The following is a 25325-nucleotide window of genomic DNA, read 5'->3' on the forward strand; positions in this document are numbered from 1 at the left end:
CTTACCTGTAAGTTAACCAAGGTTCCAAATCGACTAAAATGCTCATTAAGTTTGCTGATATTATTTAATTCTGGAGGAACTTTTCTAAGTTCAAGTTTAGTATTTTCATTTCCAAACTGAACCTTTTTCTGGAAGCCTGGGCTGTTTGTTCTATTAAAATTTGGTCTGTAATAAAAACCAAGTTAATTAATACATTCATTTATAAATCCTGACCTCAATCAAGTACAAAAGAATTAAGTTTTACAATTTAAGTTCAATGTTTTTTAAACTGAAATCACTGGTTGATAAAGAAAATTTAAATTTGCTTCCAAAAAATGAAGCTTCCAAATTAGCAGTCTTCACATTTTCCATGGAAGCCAACTAAGGGTTCCTCTATATCATTTGTAATTTCTACTTCCAATCCACTCCTACTTAAAATTCTTAGCAGGAAAGGTCGTAGTACCCTCTTCCAGTCAATTTGCATTTAACCTTTGTTTCATTTCTGCAAAAGCTAGCTTACTGAATGTATCCTAGTTTAAAATGTTGATTAAAAGCAAAGAATGACTGTCTCAACCTCTTTCCAACTTAAAAAAAAAAAAAAATGTCAGAACTACAGACCATACATTTGACACTTGAAAAAAGGACAGAACTGTGGCCCAGAGAGGTTATACTGCTTGCCTTAAATCACAGATTTAAAGGCAGATACAGAATTAGAAATTATGCATTATTAAATAGATGTTAAAGCTCTAACAGTGCGATCCTGGTCTCTCCTCAAACATGCAAATTGATAAATAAATCATCAGACACACTAACGTTCCAATCACTCACCCCTTTGTCTGAAGCCCTCCCTTGACTTCAGTGCCTGTTCACCCTCCCCTAGTCCTCCCAAAAGACTGTCTTCGAGCTCTTCCGGGAACTGCCACGTGCTAAAGCCTCCTCCCAGACCTGACCCACACTTTCTTCCCTAATAATGGGCTCATGACTATATAGGTGGTATTCAACAACATCTCTAAGTTAAGCGGTGTTTTTTTGGAGGTGGGGGAGGTGGAAGGAGGAAAAACAATAGTTTTCACCACCACACCATTTCTATATGAAAATGCCTTCCAAGTATCAAACAACTAACTTACAAATTTTTAGAAAATAACTTACACTTTAGTTGGGTATTGCCTACAGAACAGAATAATATAAATTTTATTTTGAAAGAAGATACTATAATATCATAACAATACTGTAACTACCGTAAAAAATCATCGCACAATAAAATTCCTCAATTTTCCCTGCCAGCTTACTTATCAAACCAAGTCTTCTTTGTAGGAACTCCAGGGTCCCCAGAACCAATAGTTCTTTTCCTTGACTCTGAATCCACTACTATCCTCATACTGCTTTTATTAGGAGGCTTTTCTGTTTGAAAAGAAAAGAAAAGAAAGCATGGATTAATATTTTCTGTTTATCATAGCTACTTCCGTAAATTCCTATTTAAAAAAACAAAGTTCTGGCTTTTTGTCCAAATACCTATTTTAGAAGACAGAGAAATAACTGTACATTCAAATATAGTAATCTAAGGGATTGTAACTTATTTCAAGTTCATTTCATAGCTAACTGAAGAAGAATCAGTAATTCTCACATGTCAAATTAAAATATGACTCTGTAGGCCACTTCTTTGGGGGGTAAAATCCATGTCACTGTTCCCATTTGCCATCGCCCTCATCACAAATAAACAAAAGTACAAATAAATCATCTTGAAGCTTTGAGTTCATAGTTTTGAAATCATATGCACAATCTAAGAGATTCAAAATTTAACACTAATCCAAAGCCCTTTCTTTAAGAATTGGAGTTGTGATTGAAGCGAATTGCTTATTTAAACAGTATATTAACTGGGGCTCGCCCAGTGGCATAGTGGTTAAGTGTGTGCATTCAGCTTCGGTGGCCCGGGATTTGCGGGTTTGGGATCCCAGGCGCAGACCTACATACTGCTCATCAAGCCACGCCGTGGCGGCATTCCCACATGCAAGATAGGGGAAGACTGGCACAGATGTTAGCTCAGGGACAATCTTCCTCAGGCAAAAAGAGGAAAACTGGTGATGGATATTAGCTCGGAGCCAATCTTCCTCACCAAAAAAAGAAAAAAAAAACCCCCAACATATTAACATTATAAAAGTATACTTGATTTAAAAATGTAAATATTCAAGATTGAAATACAGCACAAAAAAGCTGCAAATATCTGCTACTATCAGCATTTTACATTTAGATGGAGTATGACAAACCTAATTCATTTAACCTGTTATTCCTAAATGACACCAAAATTTAAAACATGCAAAACTTAGTCCACATAGAAAAATATAATTTTAAAATTTGTTTTTTAAAGATGGATAAATTGGTTGTACAAATCCTATTCTTAGAATTTCTAAATACAATTAACTAACAAAAGAACTTAGGATCTGTTCCAGCACAATCTCTCTCATGGCTACAACTATGATCTCCATGCAGGAGATCCTACCTGTCTCTCTATCCCACGTGAACTCTGCTCTAAGGACCAGTCTTCAATTTCTAACTTCTTGGTCTTCTCCGGCCATCTTTTGGAAATCCTAGGGATATCTCAAAACTCACTATGTACAAAGGACAAACTATCTTCATATTAAATGTACTTTTTAAATCTTTCTTAAACATTTCTATTCATGAAACTACACCTTTCCCAATCATATTTAATTTCTGACTCTGCCCACATCCCTTCAATTCATCTTGCATGTATTTCCTCTCATTTCCCCCTAAGACAAGTTTGGTACAAACTTGCACTACTTTTGGCCTAGTCTACTGTCCTAACTGGGCTGCTGCTTCCAGATGCTCCTGCCATAAATTTTTCCTATATAGACAGCTACCAAAATCAACATCCCAGAGCCCTGCTGCTTTCCTCCATCTTCAACCTCTTCATCTAAACCAGCACTTCCTTTCAACATTTAAACAAGCTCAAATTACTCCATTTTTAAAAGAAACCTCATAAAACCACTTTCCACTCCAGCTACAGCCTTCTCTCCCTAACCTCACAGCTACTTCCTCAGAGATGTCCACACTTGCTAACTTTGCTTCCTTAACACCCACCCATTCACTAAACCTCCAAAAACTGGCAGCTGCTCCCATTACTGCATTTATCTTGGTCATGCTAAAATCACTGATGCCCTAACTTGCTGCTGAAGCTTAGGAATATATCTCAGCCCTTCTCTTAGTGGATCTCTCAAAAGTATTTAACACTGTCATCTTCTATTTTCAGGACACCCCACCACCTGCTTTTGTCTTTGCCTTTTTGGCTTCATTTTCTCAGTGCCCTATGTAAGGTCTCCTTTCTCTGCCCACTGCTTTAATGTTGGCATTCTCTAGGTTATTTACTTGCACTTTCTAACCTCACTCTACACAATCTCCCTAAGACATCCATTGACATGGCTTCATTCATCATTTGCAGTGATTCTCAAAGGGAAGAGGGGAGTATCAGAAACACACAAGGAAGGCTTTTGGAATCTATGCCAGTCAGGCTTGCAGCTTTGGGTATGCCTCAATTCCATCTCCCTTTATCTCCTACTATTACTAATGGCACAGAAGAAAAGATTAAGACCACTGTTGTACAGGCTAATGATTCCAAAAGCTGTATTTTCTAGCCAGCTGTCTCTCATAGACCTCAGATTTCAAGATCCTATCTCCCACTGGACATTTCTACTCAAATGCCCCAGGAACACAACAAATTAAACACTTCCAAAACTAAATTTACCTTTCTACCAAATCTGTTCTTTCTCTCAATCATCATCATCATCTGCCCAATTATCCACAGCAGAAACGTGGTTGTCTTTGATTTCACCCTATTACCACCATTCTAAGTCCCACAATCCAATAAGTTACAAGTGTTGTCAGTTCTTTCCACTGAATTTAAAACTTCCACTTGCCATTGTTACTACCCTAATCCAAGCTATCATCTCTTTTCTAAAACTCTTTAAATTGCCTTTAATTGGATTCTCACCTCCTTCCACATCCCTTATTCCCTCTGTTCCAGTCACAAAGTTCTTTCTGTTTCTCAAAAGTTATTATTGGGTCTATGTGCTCTGGCTGACTTATCCTACATGTCCACAGCAGATCAGGTGGAAACACCCAGCATCTAGTATTGGTGACGTTCACAGTGTGAACTGAGGTCTCTTTGTCCAGTTCTGCAAGAGAATTTGTGGTCTTATTCCTGCCTCCCAAGCCTGGTTCAGTGGCCCCTTTGGAGAGTCTTTGAGTTATCCGACATTCTTTTTTACTTTAACTGAAGGTCCTTTAACTGAAGGTGCACCAGAAGAGGCAGTGGTATGTTTCCCCCCCGGGAGTTGTGATGTGTTTGCTCCAACTCATCTGTATTCTCTCAGATTCTCTTTCATTGTTATTTTTTCCAAAACGAAGTGTTAAATACACAAAAGCAAGTTCCTCTTGGTATACAATTAGCAAATGTGTCTATTAGTTATATGTACTACGTTTTTCTCTGAATATCCTTTTAGTAAATTATTTTTCTGCTTAAAATTTTCACCACTGGTTTTGCTGACAGCAAATGGAAAACTACTTCCTACCTATAGCCAATCAAGGGAGTATCTATCAAGTTTCCCACCTCCTTAGAAATATGGAAAGAACAATTATCAGGGCCTCTAGGTCACTTTTATATTAGTAATTCCAAGGCACCAAAGTACCTAAATTTTGTTCATATGTTTAATATGAAATGATAATTCTCCGTCAAGTTTAAAGTATGAAACATAAAATTACAATTATCACATGATAGTCTCTGGCAAATTTAAATTAAGGCTATCCATAGGCTATTAGAAATGTATAATAATTATATAATGAACAATATTATAACTTTTTAATTATGTTTCTGTCACAATAGAGGACAGTAGATTTCAAACCAAATGAGCAATAGATGAGAATATTTTGTGGGGAGGAGGACTGACAAAAGATAAGGTAATACAAGTATACGTAATCCTCAATTTAAATGGGTTGCCAAATCTGTTGTCTGCTACATGAAAACAATGTTATTAATGGAGAATATATTCCTAAACCAGTTCACAAAAATAGTAAATGATGTAGCTAAAGAACAATACTAAAATAATCACTATGCACAATGATTCTATGTGAAAAAGCACTCAAATCCCTAAGCAGGCATACAAAACATTTCTCTCTCAATAGAGCCACTTCTGGTAACTTGTAACTACATCCCTGTGGAGCTGAAATTACTATAACCCCAAGTTCTACATGGTAAGATTTATATGCAAGGGGTTTGATTCTTATTCCTTCTCTTGATCACCAACAAAAAATTGCTCTGACATTGGAATGGGTCTAATAAATACTGATCTCTAGTGGCATATATTTATATATTTATGCCACTCCAAAGCAGCAAGGTAAGAAAGAGATGACGATGTGGGAGGTTCCAGTAAAAGCAAGGAGCATTGGCAAGATGAAAAAAATTGTTCAATAGTGACTCAAAGAAGGCCGAGGTATCATTCTCTGAACTAGCCAGGCAGGAGACTTGGAGGATAAGTAAACACCATGAAGAGCCACAATGTGAAATGGCTACTTTTCAATTACAAGCACTCTTATATCCCTTACATAGAAACTGTCAAAAAGTCTTTTTCCTGTTGTTGCTATTAATGATAGTTATTAGAATGCCTCAAGAAGAATTTAAAAGACATGGGGAAGAGAGGGCATCCACATGAAATGCTATTCTGTGATCTCAAAGAGAATATAAATTAAACTGAACATAAATTAAAATATCCCTTATACCTCCATCACAAAAAAGTTTTTGGAACACTCAAGGTAGACGCTCAGAATCTGAGTTTCCAATGAACAAATTAAAAAATGCAAAGTGTAAGTAATCACAGGTTACTAAACCACATTAGGTATTGACTGTTACTTACTTAAATAAGTTGGGTTTTTATTCACGACTGATGAGGCATTTTGTTTTTTTACTAGGGAAAAAAGACAGCAAGGAAAGATTGAAAAGAAATGAGATTTCTAAGTTGAAGTAGTTAGGGAAAAAGATATATTTTTATTGGTTGGCCTACATAATATTTTCTGTTGTGTCTGACAATCCTTCACTTCCCTGTATCAAATGCTCCATCCTTCAAATTAATGTGAACTCTCTCCCTCCTCTGAACCTTCATATCAGTTTGCACCTCTAGTATAGCACTTTTACTGCCCTGGCTTGTAACTGTATCAGTCTAAACTCTATCTTCTTCCGTTTAGAAATTTTATCAAGTCTGTCTCCTTAAGAAAATTTTATAAGCTAATGAGTCACTTCCTACAATATAATTCTTTTATTATAAGCAAACCAATATCAAATTCTAACATGTCAAAAGTAAATAAGGGTAAAATACATCTTAAGCACCAGTTTGTACAGCTAATTTTATTATCCAAACTACAAAAGAATCTACCTTTAGGAATTAAAGTATTCCTCTCAAGAGTTTAAATGAACCAATTAAGACTGCAATGATAGAAAATACCCCCAAAAAGCTACCTTAAAAAAATAAGTACTTCTGGGAAATTTCCTTCCCTTGGATGGTAGAATAAAGTGTCACCAATACCACAAACAGGGAACCACACACTACCTTTTCTCTCATAGGAGACAAAGGATCCAAGGAATAAACATAATCATCATCCCTTACACAACCCCAATAAACACAGAACCAATTGTTCTTTACAGATGTTTTGCCACTGTTGATGTTATGAAAATGATAAGAGAAGATTAATCATAGTACCTCTGGGTGGCAAATCCATATCCCCTGATGTTAGTCCTATCAAGTTAGGCCTTTGTGCATGCACTCTGTGTCTATACATAGGTCTTGAAGTGTTTGTTATGCTTGGGGCTTCAGGATTGTAGCCATCTGTGTCATAAGTATCTGGTAATACAAAAACTGTAATTAAAAAACAATTATAAAACTCCATTTGGTAATTTTTTATATTGATAACAGAAAAAGTAAACTAATATATTATTAAATAATGTTTTATATGTATTAAAAATTTAGTTTTACAATAAAAATGTCAATAAAAAGAAAATATAACTTACTTTTTAAAAAATTGTAACTAGGACTTCTACTTAATGTACATTCATCATGTCTACATTTTATTCTATATAATTTTAGTGAGAAAAAAAAGACCTGATAGAGCAATTCATTCTGTAGACATTTTTAAATTCCTCATCTAAAACTCTTCTCTAAAACTACATTATATTATGAATACAGAGAGGGCCAAAACTGCACCTGCAGTAAAAAGAGAGGGTGGAGCAGGAGGAGGCTGGTGATGAATGCCAGTTGTTACTACAGTGGGAACAGAACTGGTTGCAGAGTTTGGGGGAGCATCCATGCCAGATGGCTGCAAAGGAGGAAGAGGAGGTGGTGGTCCTGTCAAAACCAAAGAATAAGAAATATCATCTGAAAGCAAACAAATAAAATAAGTTATTGTACATTCAAGCATGATGTTCTCATTTATCAAACTACAATATCTACAAACACCAAGCTCTTATAACTATATTAGTTTCCTAGGGAAAAATATCTTTTTAATGTATTCCAAAACAGGTTTGTCTTACTTAAGCTATAAAGAACTACAGGCAGCTGGGATTCATCAAAGACGTGCATAATTCAGGGCCACTCCAAACCATAGTAAACCATAGATTTGACATAGCCTGCAAAGTGGGGGCAAATTCCAAATGCAAGTATCTTGCTCTTAGTTTCTAGCAGGCATTTATAGGATTACTTTAGATACTTTTAACAAAAGCAAGCATCAATGTATTAATTTTTTAAAAAGACTATGAATAGGTAGATACTACGTACAAGCAAACAAAAATATTTACTTACCTGTGACAGGTGGCAGACTGGGTGGTAACGGGCCTGGCGGAGGCACTGGGGGTCTCAGATTCACAGGTGGAGGTGTAAGAATTGGTGGAGGTGGGGGAAGCCCAGGAGGAGGTGGTCCTTCAACAACAGGAGGCTGTGCTGGGAAAGGCAGCATACCAGGAAGATTCACATCTTCTACAACTACTGGGTCACTTCCATGATCAAAGGGGCACATGTCTCCTCTCATACAGAAACCCTTTTCTGTGAGGAAGAATAGTTAGAAACAAATATGAAAAGTGCTATACATATTAATTTTCGATGTCAAAGAAAGATATTTAAAAACAGGAATATTTTAAATATTGGGCAAGTATAATTAACTATATGACAAGAGCTATCTAATTTCCAGTAATATAAAATATTTATCAAGTGACAATGTATCTAATTTACACACTAAAAAGAACCACCAAATTAAAATGAGTACATCTAGCTAGCAACATGATATAAAACTTATATGTATTTTTGTCATTAGAAATTTCTTTCATTTAAATCTCTCACTTAAAACTCTAAGTATATTACAACTACAGCTTTAATACAATCTCCAAATTTTTTACAGTAAACCCTAAGAGTCTTCAATTCATTTATAAAATTTTTACATAGGTGATATTCACATTTCTAGGTTCTACTTCCATGCCAATAAACCATTTGTTTCTAAAGAATTGAGTTTTGTCAATAATGTTTCAATAGAAGATTCCCTGATAAATAACTCAGTAGATATTACTCTTGTTCAGTATATATTAAGACTCAAATGAAAATAAACACTATCTTTAAATTGCTATTCCATAGTCAGTGGTGACTAACAAAGGTTTCAATAATATTGAGGAATTCATGAAGTGCTTAAGACTAATTTCCCACTATTTCCAATAGGTTAAGTCTTTGAATAACTGTGTGCAACCTAAATTTACAGAATTTAGTCAGCTGGAAATATTAATTCGATACTTCATGAAAGAGTTGAAAGACTTACCATCATAGTCTCTACAGCGTTTCTTTGGCATCGGTGGTCTTACATATGAATTATGGTCCACTTGGTCTTCATGAAATTCAGACCAACTTTCGGTAGTGTTATTACCATGATGAGTAGGAGCAATTACTGTAATAGTGCTGCTCAAAGTAGGTACAGGGTAGTGGCCAGATGAAATATTAGGTACCGAAGAGACTGGAGTATAATTGTTTTCTAATGGATCTGTTCGATCCAGGTCGTATTTAGGTTTTACCAGATCCCTTTCTGCAACAAAATATAAATGACTTATAAAACTACACTCTATTAAAAACAACCATGTCCCAGATCTAAGAAATAGTGATATTTTTACTAAACAGAGAAAATGTTCAAATTTTACACAATCTACCTTTGCTTCTAAAAGCTAATCAATGAATACACAATATTTCAAGATAAACTATTTCTTTTCAATGTGACCCAAACTATAAAATCACACATAAAGTTGCTGTAATGAGTTTTTTCTTGAAGTTCTGTTTATGGAAGAGATTTTTTATTTTCTTCATTACAATGTTAGTATACATAACTTCAGCCCACAAAACAAAATATTTAATAAAAGTACGGTTATTTTTTCTGTGATAAATATTTTTAGTTGTTATCCATCTAAAAATCCCAGCATGGCTTTTTATAGCGAACACTATTTGTTAAAGATGAGAATGGATGAGCAAAGAGGAAGAAAAAGGAGTTCATATTAAACACGAACAATAAAATTAAATGGGCTGTATACAGTCCCAAGGGAAGAGAAAAGGTATTAAGGAGATTAGTTAAGTGAAGCAATGGGCAGAGAGGCCTAGTACACTTAGATCACAGGGGGAAAATCTCTAAGAGTAATAGAAGTACAGGGCTTACACAAAGGCCATAAATATTATTTCCTAAAGGCTAAATGTGACTGTACAACAAAGGCTGTAAGGGTAGTAAAAATCTAAGCTTTAGTAAAGGTGTTTTACTCAAAGCTGTTTTAGCTGCTTTACTGGCTGCAATATCTTCCTTTCAATAACACATAGTGGAAGAAAAATTATACATGATGGAAATGATATGCTCTTACAAATATACACGTCTGAAATGAAAATTTTTAACTTTTCACAGTTCTGAGGTATAACTGATATATAATATACTGATCATATTTAAAGTATACAATTTAATGAATTTTGATCTACATATACAACTGTGAAACCAAACATCACAATCAAAATAATGTACATACTGTACATACTCATTACCCCCAAAAGTATCTTTGTTCCCCTTTATAATCCATCCCAGGCAACCACTGATTTGTTTTCTGTCATCATAGATTAGTTCGCATTTTCTAAAATTTTATATACATATATACTCTTTTTTTGTCTGGCTTCTTTCTCTCAGCATAATTATTCTGAGATTCAATTATTCTGTTGCATGGATTAAAGTTCTTCCCTTTTTATCCATTGTATGGGTACACCACAATTTGTTTATCCATTCACCTACTGATAGACATTTGGGTTGTTTCTAGTTTTTGGCTAGTACAAACGAAGCTGCCATGATCATTTGCGTACAAGTCTTTGTTTGTGTGGAAATACACTTCCACTTCTCTTAGGTAAATACCTAGGAGTGGAATGGCTGAGTCACTTGGTTTGACATTTTCAAGATACTGTCAAAGTGTTTTCCAAAGAGTTCCAGTTTAGCTTCATCCTCACCAACACTGGATAAAGTCAGTCTTTTAAATTTTAGCCATTTTGATGGGTGTACAGTGGTAATTCATTGTGTTTTAATTTGCATGAAATAAAATTTTTTAAAGAAATTTTTAAAAAGCATTTTCTTGGACCACAAAGTACATGAAAATAGAAAAAATGAAGACAACATTGATAAAATTAAAATAATTTTTTAAACTCACAAATGAGTTTTTTCATAATAAAAGAATGCCAACCAAAATATACATATATATGGATTATTTACCCCTGCTTCGTGTTCTGCTTCTGCTTCTAGTCCTGCTTCTATCCCTATCCCTGTCACGAAGCCTCTCTTTACTCCAACTTCGACTCCGACTCCTGCTGTAACTGCGACTTCGCCCTCGTCTTCTATTGTACCGGTCTCTGTATGAATCTCTTCGAGGAGGGTTTCGATCATAATCTCTTTTGCGAGAACGATCATCTTTTTTCCTCTCATCACGACTTCTAAAGAAATATATGATCACTTATATATAAATAATTAAGAGGATACAGGAAAAACCCTAATTAAATGCAAAAGTCATATTTAATTCTTGTAACATCATGATTCTTTATGCCACCATCAGATTACAAATATAGGAAACTCAACTGAAAAATGGAACGCTCTGTTTAAGTACTCTAAAATCCCTTTAAAGAAAAAAACTCTTAAAGTCTTAATCCTCAGTCTTATACACAAAGGCACCTATACATTTAAGCATCTGTACATATGTCTTACAACATATATTGTCTTGTACATACAGTTTCATACTTATAGACAGGTATCACATGCATTGCACGTAAATGCTTTTGAAGCCTTAGTGGGAAAAATAATTTATTATTAATGGGAAACTGGGCAAAAAAGGTCTCACAGTACGATTTCACTGGATTTGAAGTTAGGAATACAAGTAATAACAATAACTAATATATGCCAAGCACTGTTCTAAATCTCACTTCCAGGACCTACAAATCTAACCTACATACTCTTGGTAGAAAAGGACTGAGTTACACTTTCCTAGACCAATAAAAGTGTAGATATTACTTGCTCCTATACAAGGATAATCAAGTCTAAACACTCCTAATAAAAGATAGCCAATGTCTAAACACTGAACGTGGATCAATGAATCAATCACCTATTTTCTCTGTATCGAGAGCTTGACTGGGGAGGACTGTGATTTAGCCTTCTAGAAAACTTCTTCTCTCGCTCTTCCTCCTTCGTGATCTGATATACAAAGAAAAGAGTGTATACGTTTAGCAACAGTTATTCCTCGCCATGTTACTAGTATTTCAGTGACTTTATTGATATTAAAACATAGAAGTAAAACGGTTTTCTTCTAAAAGCATTCAAACAAAATAAATTTCTCTTCCAAGTATAATCTTTTAATTTAACCATAAAAAACAGGCTTGCTCAAAGTTAAACGGTAAAAAAACTCATAAATGCTTATCTTAAGATAACAGTGGTGAGAAAACATTTTCAGCAAGTGTCCTCATTTTAACATAATTAGTGGAAAGCCAATTTTAATTTCTTCCTTCAAAAGTCCAACATACATTCAAGTTTTGGTTTCACGGATTTGGTCTGGCACCAATCATATTAGCGAATATAGAAGAACGCATTAAAACCAACCAAGTCATAGAAAAAGAGAACATCTGAGAAAACAACATACAAGGTCAAATAGTTCTCCAGTTTCTCATAGTACTATGGCAGCCATATATTCCTCTTTCCTAGGAGGGGCCTCCATTCATACTACATAATTAATAGAAAGCAGCCCTGGAAAATATTCCTTTGATTCCCTTGACCAATTTCTTAGCCAGACTCTTCCACGCTATGAAACACTGGTTTCATAGGACATTAATAGGTGTTACTAGAAAAAAAGGATTTAGAAGACAAACAAATTCAGGAAATAATGAACATGTGGTCTCTGTAAATAAGATAGGGCTCAAGATTTTGCAGTTTTAGTAAGAACTCTAAGATATCCTGACGCAAGTAGTCCAAGTACAGTATAAATACATCCCAGTTTATACCAGTTGTTCCAGCATCCCTTTGGGTAAGAGCCTCTCAGTGTCAAGTGAACCACGTTGGATTATAAAGTAAATGGAAATCCTATCAAGAGACCAAACTCTGAGGAACCGAGCTTAAAAGCCTTCTTTTAACTGTTTGCTTTTTTCTTCTTGTAAATACTTTTCTTCTCCTCTTCTCACCCACTTCATCCCCCCTGCCAAAAAAATCTGGGTACAAATAAGACCTTTCTGATGGACTTTTTCTCTCCTATCCGCCTCAATGCACTCTTGCAAGTAATTTCTGTTAACAGATCAACATATTCCATAGCATATACCCAACTGGGAACTTTTACACACCCACAGCATTTTAAATCCCAACTGTCATCTGACACTTCGACACTTCCGAAAGATCAGGGCTAAATATCCTTCACAATTGGTCAAGAAAACTGGTGAAATATTATATTAACAGATCTAAGACTAAGCCTTCACCACTAACTCATTTGGGGGTAAGACTTCTTACTGCTTCTCAAACCAAGAGCTCATGATTTACTAAAGATTTTTTAGAATTAAAATATAATTTGTAATAGCAAAAATCTGGAACCAACCCAAACTTCCATCAGTGGGCATAACTTAAAACTTTGTATGTCTCTATGGAGCATAAGCAGTTACCAAAACAATAACCGTCACCCCTTTCTGCTTTACTAACAGAATCTCTATACTGTTAGGTATGAAATATGCACTGTTATAAACTTATTTCTGGTCTTTCCCTACAGATAGACAGGATGGGAGTGTTTTACGTGTATGTGTAACTATACACATATTCATGTGCATGTGTTCAGATATACAGAGAGAAAAATACATTTTAAAAAATGCATTTGGGAATTATTATATAATACTATATATGTATACATAGTTACATAATACATATGTATCACTTATATAATCAGGAAAAAAAATAGTATGAGGGAAAAAAAAAAAGGTCACAACCACAACCACATCTCCCACCACATAACAATCTCTCAACAGTAACAACTACTACCAATTTTTGAGAACCTACTATGTGCCACACACTCTGCCAAGTGCTTTACAGACATTATTTGACTATTCCTCACAACAACTCTATAATATTTCCATTTCACAGCTGAGTAAACTAAGGCTCAGAAAACTAATGTTTTCAAGGTCACAAAACAGGGTCTGGTAAGGCCAAAATTTTAACCAAGATTTATCTGACTTAAAGCTAGGCTAACCACAGAAATATAATAGCTATATTGTCAACATTTTTGCTGGAATTACAATCTTTAAACATCAAATTGAGGAGATCTGAATTATCATATGATTATGAAACAAGAATGGTAATTTTGTATAAAAGGCAAAAACTTCAAAGCCTCTTAAAAGTATGAAGTCATTCCCATTGCCCTGTGAAGGTCCTTTTATTTGACTACCTTAAAAATAGTTTCTCACAAAATGCATATAGGACAAAAGCAAACAGATCTACTGTCAATCTAATTATTTTCATAGAACAGAGATAATCAGAGTCTATAGCTATAAGATACTGTGCAGAAAAGAGTTAAAAGCAAGCCTGAGACTGTTATCCTTAGAAAGTCCTGCTTGCAAGGTAGGCTGTTTGCTGGTGTCTGCAAATTTTGATTTCTGGAGGGTTCCCCTCATTCCCTGATAATAGCTTGCTATGCCTGAACTGTTTAAGTAAACAATATGGTTTAGGCTAAACATCTGCTTTCCTCCTGGGAATCTGGAAATTTGGTACATACTATGTAGAAGGTATCTATGTGACCAGCCTTAAATAAAAACCCTGGGCACTGAGTCTCTAACCAGCTTCCCTGGTTCACACATGTTGTCACTACTTGTTAAGAGCCTCCTGTGTGATTCTATTGGGAGGGGTCTCTGGAAGCTTATGCCTGTTTTCTCCTAGACTTCACACCACATGCTTTTTTCCTTTTGCTGATTTTGCTTTGTATCCTTCTGCTGTAAGAAATCACAGCCATGAGTACAACTATATGCCGAGTCCTGTGAGTGCTCCTGGCGAAATCATCAAACCTGGGCATGGACTTGAGGACTCCAAACAGTTACAGAAAATAAAATCAGTTTAATTATTCCTTATATGTTTTTAAAGAACATGTAAGGTTTATCACAAATCCTTACCTCTTCTTTTTTTATATCTTTTTCTTGGTGCTGAAAAAACTCTACCTTTAAGCTTCCTGATGATGGCTGCTCTGGGGGAGGTAGATAACTCTTTGTATTCACAGCATCGAAAAGTTTTTCCACGAATATCTGTGTCTCTAAAAATAAAACCAAAAACCATAGATCAAAAGACTTTTGCTAAGATACTAATTCTCCACTTCTACACATCAGACTTCTATATGATGAAATATACCTTTACTTTTACAAATCTGGAAGTTATATTACCAATCGATTCCTAACCAGTATGCCATGGCACAAGTCTTATGGTAATACTGATCCACTCAATTTTAGGGTGTTAGGGAACAGAACAGCCAGAGCCTCTAGTCTAGTTACTTCTAGCCATAACTAGTCTCCATGTACTCCCTCAGTGTGCCAATTACAAATACTATCATTATCCACATGTTGGCAAAGTAAAAAAAGTTGAGAAGCACTGTGTCAGACAACATTCAAAGTAGTTTCCCAAACAGTACTAGCTTTAAATAAACATGCATTCAGTCATTTTCTTAATCTCTTAAGAAAAAACATCAGCATGGTTTAAGAAAGAGTGTAAGGACATTAATGATAGAAAAAGTTTCCATTATAAATAAGCTATGGATATACCCAGTGATAATACTGTTTGTTCAACTTTGTTACTATTAGAGCCTGTCTCTTACTGAGTTCCTTTAATATGCTGTAGACAATCTTATTTTAAATAACTAATTAAAATAAAGTAGTATTTTTAAACCAAAGATCTTACCTTTTTGAAGAAATACATCCAGTTGATCAATACATAATGCCTTTAACTCTTTTTCACTTTTGTCTTTCTTTACCAAAGCGAGAACATATTTTGCTAGGGCTGATGGATCTGCATCACAGCTGAAAAAAAAACAACGTTGAAGGAAATTTAGCCATAAACAATTGCACATTCTGCAAATTCCAGCTACAAATTGATTTAGTTGGTATGATAAATAGTTAAGCGAGTTAATATATGTAAAAAGCACCTGGCTCATTGAAGGCAATGAAGAAATATAAGTTCTTCTCTCTTACATTAATATACTTTACACAGTATATGTAATCATCATTCAGTATCTTCCCAAATATATACTAATATGTATTAAAAGCTCAGTAGGCTTTTTTATTAAAAATGGAAGTCATAACAAATTATAAATAATATCAACACATCAAAAAACTTATATAATTAGTGTAGTAATACTAATAAATACCAAATACCAATAAAATACCAAAAGGCTTTTTTCCCTCCAGAACTAGACAAATCATAGCCAGTAAAACCCTGAGAGAAAGGGCAATAAAGGAAAATTTGAAAACATACCACACAGTATATTAACAACAGAAAAGAAAGTCAAGAAATAGACCTAAATATACATAGAAATTTAGAATTTATAAAAGTGGAATCCAAATCATTGAGGAAGACATAAACTGGGTAATAAATGATACTGATATTGAGATATTGGTAGTTATCTTTTAAAAAACTAAATTGCATCTGCAACTTATTCTGTATATCACAATAAATATAAAATTGTAAAAACATGAAGCCATTAAAGCATTAGAGGCAAAACAAGAAAGAGTTATTTTATATCTCTAGAGTAACGAAGACTTTTTGAATTATGACAGAAAATCCATATACAGCAAGGGTAATCTGACAACACAAAAAAAGCAAAAATTTTAGAATGAAAAAGTCCAAAGACAAATGAGAAAAAAGCTCAAGCAGTTTAACCCATCACAAAAGGAGAATTTCCTAATACACAGATTTTCTACCCATCAATAAGACCAACAGCATAAGAGGAAAAAAGACAAAGGGTATGAAAAGATACTAATCAAAAAAAGAAAGAAAAATGACTCAGAGATGAGAAAAATGACAATCTCACCCATAAGAGAAATTCAAACTTCAGCTATATTGAAATATAATTTTTAGGTTATAAAGTTGGAAAAATCTAAGAATATGAAAATAAATCCTGGAGATAAGACTACGGGGAGATAAGCAGTTTTCATATATTGTGGCTGCTGCAAGTAAACTGGCAGCCCCTAGGGTATGGCAGTATCAAGGTCACAAGTGCAACCCACCCAGCAATTCTACTTTCTATGAATTTACTTTACAGATATACTTACATGTCCTAAATGACATGTATACAAGTTATTCATTGTCACAACTGATTTAAAATCAAAAATGTGCAAACATCCATTTACAGAGGACTGGAAAAAGAAATTATACTAAATCTATACAGCAAAAAGACAGAGAAAAAGTAAGGAAGTTTTCATATCATGGAGAAATGTTCATATTAAGTTTAAAAATGTAGAGAAAAAATAGTATAGCAGGTTACCATTTCTGTGGGGAAAAAGGAGAAATTATATATTTGGATTTGCTTACATTTGAATAATAAATATGTGGAAGTATAAACAAATAACTATGGTTTCTTGTTGGGGGGAGTGGGAACTAAGTGAAGGAGGAACAGGGTCAGAGAAAAAGTTTCCAGTGCCTGAACTATGTCCACCCAATTCAAAAAACCAGCTAATTGTTGTTCATCTAAACTAAAATTGTTATCTATTTAAAGATCATTTTACAAGTTAGGGTAAGTAACAATAAAATGATAGCAAAAGCTAATCACTAACATTTACTGAACACCTAGTTTGAGCCAAACTGCACTCCATACTTTACATACTATATTTAGCTCTCATATACTGAGGAAGAAATTGAGGCTCAGAAAAAAAGCTAAGGTAACTGCCCAAGTCTATGCGGAAGTTAGCAAAAGAAACAAGGTTAAATTTAAATGTCTTACTCCAAAGTTCACACTCTTAACCACTACAGTAGATTCCCTCTTACAATGAGCTGCCCAAAAACCCAAACCTCCAATTTACTTATTGCTATACTTTGTCACAACCACCAACTCCCTATCCATCCAATGACTCCTAGTAAAAACCCCCCACAATGCCTCCACCTCCCTATATCCTTAGTTGCTGTCCAAGGCACAGTTCCTCTAACTTACCTCCTCCTGTACTAATTTTCAAAGTCTATTATTTCAAGGGACCTCTAAACTCCTCCTCAACCATATCTGCCTCACTTTCCTTCCACTATTCTATATCACGAGCTTGGCAAAATCCCAACCTAGAATCAACCTCCCAGCTTACATTTAATTTTCTAGCTTGCTGGCATAAAACAATAGCTTAGTTTCGTGCCAATAATATAAATGATGCTCAGTTAGGTTTCTAAGGATACTGAGGACACAAAAAAGGCTTAACAATCACAACTTTAAAAAAGGACGAAGGAAAATATTAGGGAGTCATAATAGGGAGATTACTACGAAAGAGCAGGGTGAGGGTGGGGCAGGAGAGGATAACTTAATAATAGTTCATCTGAGGAAAAACAGATACATACAAGATATATTTGACATAGCATCCTTTAATTAATTTTTATTGCTCTTTATTGTGACAACTGTTAGCAATTTTTTTTCAAGATTTTTTTTTTTTTTTTTTTGAGGAAGATTAGCCCTGAGCTAACTACTGCCAGTCCTCCTCTTTTTGCTGAGGAAGCCTGGCCCTGAGCTAACACCCGTGCCCATCTTCCTCTACTTTATATGTGGGACGCCTACCAAAGCATGGCGTGCCAAGCAGTGCCATGTCCACACCCAGGATCCGAACCAGCGAACCCCGGGCCGCTGAGAAGCGGAGCGTGTGAACTTAAGTGCTGTGCCACCAGGCCGGCCCCTCTTTTAAAGATTTTATTTTTCCTTTTTCTCCCCAAAGCCCCCCGGTACTCAGCTGTACATTTTTAGTCGTGGGTCTTTCTGGTCGTGCTATGTAGAATGCCGCCTCAGCATGACCTGATGAGCAGTGCCATGCCCATGCCCAGGATCCGAACTGGCAAAACCCTGGGGCACTGAAGCGGAACATGTGAACTTAACCACTAGGCCACGGGGACAGCCCCCCTTCTTTTTTTTTTTTAAAGATTTTAAACAATTTTAACTCTAACAATAATAAATACAAATAGAGATTCCACATGTTCTACCAAAAGTTCAAATGCTAGAACATTAATAAAGAACCTATAAACATTAAAGCTAGAAAATACTGCCATATATTCACTAAAAAGTCTTAATTTCTACACATATCTGGAATGTAACAGTTCTACAAGAGTATAGCAGTAACATATGTCACTGAATCAAAATGTACATCTTGGGGGCCAGCCCCGGGACAGAGCGGTTATAGTTCTGTGCACTTTGCTTTGGTAGCAAGGGTCATGAGTTTGGATCCCAGGTGTGGATCTACTCCACTCATCAGCCATGCTGTGGAGGCATCCCACATACATAGTGCAGGAAGACTGGCACAGATGTTAGATCAGGGTTAATCATCCTGAAGCAAAAACAAAAGAGGTTTGGGAATGGATGTTGGCTCAGGGTGAATCTTCCTCACATAAAAAAAGTACATCTTAAAGACAGTGGACAGCTTTGCTTGCAGAGTAGAAACACCTATGGAAAACTTGACTGCAAATGAATCAACAGGACTAATTCAACCATCGGTGGTTGGCTTTGTTTTATAAAGGCTATACTATCAGATAAACCTGATAGTGTCATAGTTGAGAACTACTCTATTAAGGAGCCATTATACCATTTATCATATGCTGTTAAAACTCCCTAGTATCCATCATTGTGGTAAGAACATGTTCAAATTCTTCACTCCTCCTTTCAAAAGGGAGAGCCCAATTCCCCACCCCTTAAGAATGGGCGCAATTTAGTGACTAGCTTCTAAACAAATAGAATATGGCAAAAGTGTCTGACTTCTGAGACTAGGACATAAAAGGCATTGTGGCATCCTCCTTGCTTTGCTCTCTCTCTGTAATCACTTATTCTAGAAAACTCAGCTGCTAGGTTCCATGGACACTCAAGCAGCATTATGGAGAGCACCATGTGGCAATGAAACAAGGGCTCCAGTCAACAGCCAGGGAGGACTGAGGTCTCTTGCCAGTAGTCACATATTAGTGAGCTTGAAAATCGATTCTACAGCTCCAGTGGAACCTTGAGAAGACTGCAGCACTGACTAACAGCTTGACCACCATCTCATGAGAGACTGTGAGCTACAAATACCCAGCTAACCTGCTCTTAAATTCCTGACCCACAGGAATAATAAATGTCATGAGATGATAAATGTCTCCTGTGCTAAGTTTCAGTGTAATTTGTTAGTAATCATAAATCAATTTTTCCCATAAATCTATTTTCATTTATTTACAAAGACGTGAAGCAGATTATAACCTAAACAAGAAGAAAGAAAAAAATTTCATTTCAATGGTACATGGGAGATTTTAAAAAACTTTTTCCTTGATACTTATTTCAATATACTTACACCAACAAATTTTATTTTAAATACAGACAAAACAATTTATGGTAAATTAATTTTTTCATGTTTTACTATAACGAACATGGAAAAATTAGATCTGTAATGAAATAAGTATGAAGAAATGGGATAATAACCTTATGATGTTTCTATAGATATACCTGTATCTGGTAATCTGGTAATACTGAGAGACCATGAAACAATATTCATGTTAGGTAAACTGAACAAGCACAATCAACTCAACATTAACCTAACTAGACATCAAGCTAAACATACTTCAGCTTACTGGAAATCACTGGGATACATAACACTATCACTGTGTTATACTGTTTCATTGCAATTGTTGTTAATAAATAAATTCAGAGTCTTTACATTGAGTCCAAATGCTACAATTTGATTGAAAATTGGTTTAATAATAATGGTCTTTCTAATGACTTAACTGTTACTTTACATTTCTCTTAACTAAGTACCAAATCTACTCCATTCCCTCCCGATTATCTTTTAAATAGGACAATTTAAAAGTGAATTAAAATGTTAGCAGCTAAAAATGTGGAGAAAGATCTTTGTGATTTTTGTAATTATTATGGTCTACAGAGTACAGTTTTTTGGGGTTTTTTTTGCTGAGGAAAATTCTCCCTGGGCTAACATCTGTTGCAGATCTTCCTCTTTTTGCTTGAGGAAGACTGACCCGGAGCCAACAATTGTGCCAATCTTCCTCTATTTTGCATGTGGGTCACAGCCTCAGCATGGCTGCCGACAAGTGGTTCCCACACCTGGAAACCAAACCCAGGCCACCAAAGCAGAGCACACTGAATTTAACCACTAGGCCATGGGGCTGCCCCTAGACTACAGTTTTATAAAATGGAAAGACAGAATTCTTCAACAATCTCTGCTCAACATCTTCTACAGGAAGCAGTTTGAATTTGATCAAGAACCAATAAAGGCTATAAAAAATCAACTACCATACACAAAAATTCTAAGTGCCTGAAATAGTCTGAAAGGCAGGTTACTTTTTAAAATTTGTTAGATTGCAAATTATATAGTAGAAGCAAGGTTTTATACATTGACATTTAATAGCAAAACAGCAAAGTGCATTTCGAGGTAATTTTTCTTAAGTCCTATAAGAAGTCATTTCATTTTTATTTCAATGTTTTTGAAAACAAAAAAGAGGTATGTACTTGCAAATTACAGCTGCAAGTATAAAATATAATTTGAGCCACTGAACTTTAATAATATACCAAAATGTTATGGACCAGGAAGAGAAGGTAAAAATATGTCCTCTTCTCTATTTGTCTTAATTAAAAGTGGAAATGCTACTTCATCTGAACATCTAGCAATGAAAACCTGCTATGCAAAAGAAATGAACTCAAAATATTTCAATTACCTAATCAAAAGAAAAGTATATTCAGACAGTAAGGGGTTAGTTATTTTAAAAAACTGTCTCCATGGAAAGCAAGATTGTTCATGAGGTACTTTACCACACCAGTTCACTGCTGATGATAGGTTTGTGACTTGAATGATACATATCTTGTCAGAGCTAGACTTTACTCTCTAATATACTACTAGCATTCTGGAAATGTAGGGCCGAAATCTCGCAGATCAGGGAGAGAGAAAAAAAGAACCAGATTTTGAAAATGTTTAAGGACAAAAAAATAATACTGATAGAGTGAGAGATTTCATTCTTACCTTAGAAAACAGGCTGAATTCCCACTGATTCTATGTTCCATAAATATTTCTTAGCCCACCGAAAACATAATCTGCCAATAAAGCATGATTCTGACCACAGAATGCTCCCCAACTCCTACTACCCTTCTATGTGTGTGGGGTTGGGGGCACAAAGAAAGAAAACCAGAAACTACAAAACAAGGAAGGTATGAGACATGACTTACCAACAGCACTAGTGGAAGGTGGGGTCGAGGGCAAGCAACTAAGTATTTTAATTAACAAAAGTCAAACAAGATATAGTGTGATATGGTTGGGGGAAAACAAATCATAAAGATGCAATAAAATAGAAAATTGAGAACCAGAAAGGAAACAGGGCAGCTCTCCTATGCAGCAGATAGTGCCACTGCTTTCACTTCTAAGGTACCACCTTTTATAAATACATAAACAAACTCAAACAGATTCTTACAAAATGACCAGAATGGTAAATGGATGTTATTATCAGATAGCTTACTAGGGATTTTCAGCCTGGAAAATTGAAATAGCAGAGAGAACTTGGTAGGTTTTCAAAAAGTGAAGGGCTATCACAAGGAAGATTACATTTGTGCCATATGTCCTCCACGGGATATAATTAGAGCCAGTAAGTGGAAGCAATGGATTTTGGTTTAAAATAGAGATGAACTTTCTTAATAATCAGAGGCTCCCAAAGGCTGAATAAACTGTCTGAAAGAAAGTGAGTTCTCCATCATTAGCACAGTTTCTAGTATAAGCTGAACAGCCCCTGGCAGATAAGCACTGGATTGAATAGTAAATCCCTCACAAACCTGAAAGAGTATAACCTTTAGGTTTAACTTTATTCATGGGATATTGTACAGATACATGAAATATAGGATAATACAGTATCCTTTTCAATTACTGATCTATAAATATCAGTAATATTTTTTAATTACATTACACTTTAGATAAAAAAATACACTATAGAAGATAGTCTTAGCAAAAATATATCAAAATCCCAAAATAGAACTTTTTCCTCATAGCCTCTGCACCTAACACAGTATCAGAGACAGAATAATGAGAGAGAGAGAGAGAGAGAGAGAACATATGTACAAATCTAGCTCACTAGATCAGTACCTCATTTTTGTCAGAGACTCACTCTTTTTCATCTTTATAAAGTTCTGAAAATAAAAGTTTATATTATCTTCCAAATTTACATTCATCTTTCAAAAATATTTAGTAAGCACCTCCTATGTCAGGTACTGTTCTAGATCCTGAGGATACAACTTTGGAAGAAATAAAGTCCCTATCCTCACAGAATTTACACTGGAGATGCAGGGAGGAGACAGGCAATAAATACATACATACATACAATGTACTGTCGTGGAGACAAACGCTCTGAAGAGAAATAACGCAAGGTAAGGCGGTAAAATATAGAGGAGGAGGAATGAAGGGAAGGAAGGAGGGAGATAAGGCAGGGAGGAGAAGGAATGAATGAATAGGATCATTAGGGAAGGACTCTGATGAAGTGATATTTAAACATGGATCAGAATTTAAACAGGGATCAGAATGAAGTACAAGCAAGTTTTTTGGCTATCTGGAGAAAGAAGAGCCCAGGCCAAGGGAACCCAACAGAAAAGGTCTGAGGTCGGCCCCTACTTGACACATGAGGAGTAAGAGTCCAGGGGAATGGAACACGTGAGTGTTCATGAATACTTGGATGTCTAATCTCTCACCTATATAAGGATTTAAAATTAACCGCTTCAAAGAACTGTGACAAAATAAATATCTCGATCATTCATAGTCATTGAATGTCTATGAAGTCATTCAAACCAATAATTTTAAAGGCATAAAAATAAAATTTTATCAATCTCGGAATATATTGTGTTAAGGATACAACTAATAATGCTCTTGAAAAGCATAGCGGTGACCATCTCAGAGGGTCATTCTCTTCTAACTGCAGCTGGGGAGGGAAGTACAGTCATGTTTGGGGAGACGTTCTCAGAAATGCATCATTGGGCAATTTTGTCATCGTGTGAACATCAGAGTGTACTTACGCAAACCTAGATGGTATAACCTACTGCGTATCTAGGCTCTATGGCACTAATGTTATGGGGACCACTGTCATATACGCGATCCATCACTGAATGAAACGTCATTCTGCAGCACATGACAACACACACACTAAACACTTAGAGAAGCCAAAACAATGCAGGAAATCAAGTGCTATAATAAAATCTACTAAAAGAACTGGATTTTCTCACATAATACTTTAAATAACATGAATCAAATCATCCCTAGAAATAAAGGCTGTAGCTAATCCTCCTAACATACTAGTTTTTACTTTTTAATTCAGGACTTTCAAAATAGTAATGAGATAGTAAAGTAAAAAGCTAATACTCCAGTACAATATTTCAAAGAGAAGTTTGTTTTGCTCAGGTTTCTTGGAGGCTTTAGATATTCAGTGGAAGATAAGTGATGAAATTCAAGCTTCCATTTTCAGTGATCTTGAGAAGGAGGAGCTGGAGGTGGCAGTGGGAATTAAAAATTAAATTTAAATATGTTAACTCAGTAACTCTAGAACACGGATATACACCCACGTCTGTTCCTACCAAACTTCCACTTTATATTCAAGAGAAATATCTAATTTGCATCAAAGTCATGGTTCCATTATTCTGTATTTAGGATTACTCTTTTAAAAATCCAAGTTCCATTGCAACAAATATAATATATACATTGAAAAATTCAATTGCTGTAATTTATTATACAGCTTCACTGAATTCAAATAAGGAGGCAAAAATATATTATTTGTACATAGTACAGTTATAGCAAAGGTTACTCTTTAAGAATTATTATATACCCACTTCATTCTACAAAATAAAATCACTACCACAAAATAAGCATATGTAAACACGACCCATCCATAAAGATCACACAAACCACTTCTTAACACTGTAAAAACTTATCACAATACATGTAATTATAACACTAAAATCTATTCAGTCAGTTTCTTCATTCCCCTGTATTACCCTAAGGAATAGCAGCAATTCCTTCTTACCTTGAGAACAAGGTTCTTCAACTTTTTGGCCTCAGGATCCCTTTATGCTTTAAAAATCATAGAAAACTCCAAAGAGCTTTTATTTAAAAGGGTTATATCTACCAATACTTACCATATTGAGAATTAAAGCTGAGACAATTTTAAATTATTAATTTAGTTTAACAATAAATCCACTACACTTTAACATAAAGACCCTTTTTTGGGGTAGGGAGTAATCAAAAGGAGGCATTTATTGGTACAAATAAATGAGAAGTCCAATGGTGGGGCTAACTTCAGGCATAGATGGATGTAGGAACTCAAATAATGTCACCAGCACCTTCTCTTTCCATTCTGCTTTCCCTTGAATTTGGTTCATTTTCAGGCAGGTCCTCTCAATATGGCAACAAAGATGGCCCCTTGAGCAGTTAGGCTTACTTCATTCTTCCAGCTAGGGAAACCAGAGAAAAGAGCCTGCCTGCCCTTCTCTCCCCCAGCAATACATTCATCCTTGAAAACAACTCATCCTCCCCAGCTTAGGCCATATCTCCACTGCAGGGCGGAGACAGGCAGAGATC

At 35.3% G+C, this 25325-nt stretch overlaps 1 protein-coding gene across 45 annotated transcripts in view; it reads right to left on the reverse strand.

The window, feature by feature from the left end:
• RBM26 (RNA binding motif protein 26) overlaps positions 1-25325 on the reverse strand; it is an 89391-nt gene that overhangs the window by 46000 nt on the left and 18066 nt on the right. For 15 of the 45 annotated variants that reach the window (XR_011528173.1, XR_011528160.1, XR_011528172.1 and 12 more), the window contains exons 2-11: positions 15475-15593; positions 14700-14836; positions 11675-11763; positions 10795-11012; positions 8836-9096; positions 7836-8075; positions 7242-7412; positions 6741-6896; positions 1269-1380; positions 6-165 (exon numbers count right to left, since the gene is read on the reverse strand). Coding sequence is in view for 19 of the 45 variants with exons in the window: in XM_070579038.1 (XP_070435139.1) it covers positions 6-165; positions 1269-1380; positions 6741-6896; positions 7242-7412; positions 7836-8075; positions 8836-9096; positions 10795-11012; positions 11675-11763; positions 14700-14836; positions 15475-15593 (1663 nt within the window). In the remaining 26 variants the exon portion in view is untranslated. The remainder of the gene's footprint in view (positions 1-5; positions 166-1268; positions 1381-6740; positions 6897-7241; positions 7413-7835; positions 8076-8835; positions 9097-10794; positions 11013-11674; positions 11764-14699; positions 14837-15474; positions 15594-25325) is intronic. The other 30 variants (XR_011528176.1, XR_011528180.1, XR_011528163.1 and 27 more) reach the window with 3 other exon arrangements.

Source organism: Equus przewalskii, chromosome 16 (genome assembly GCF_037783145.1).
Source record: "Equus przewalskii isolate Varuska chromosome 16, EquPr2, whole genome shotgun sequence".
Lineage (NCBI taxonomy): Eukaryota > Metazoa > Chordata > Mammalia > Perissodactyla > Equidae > Equus > Equus przewalskii.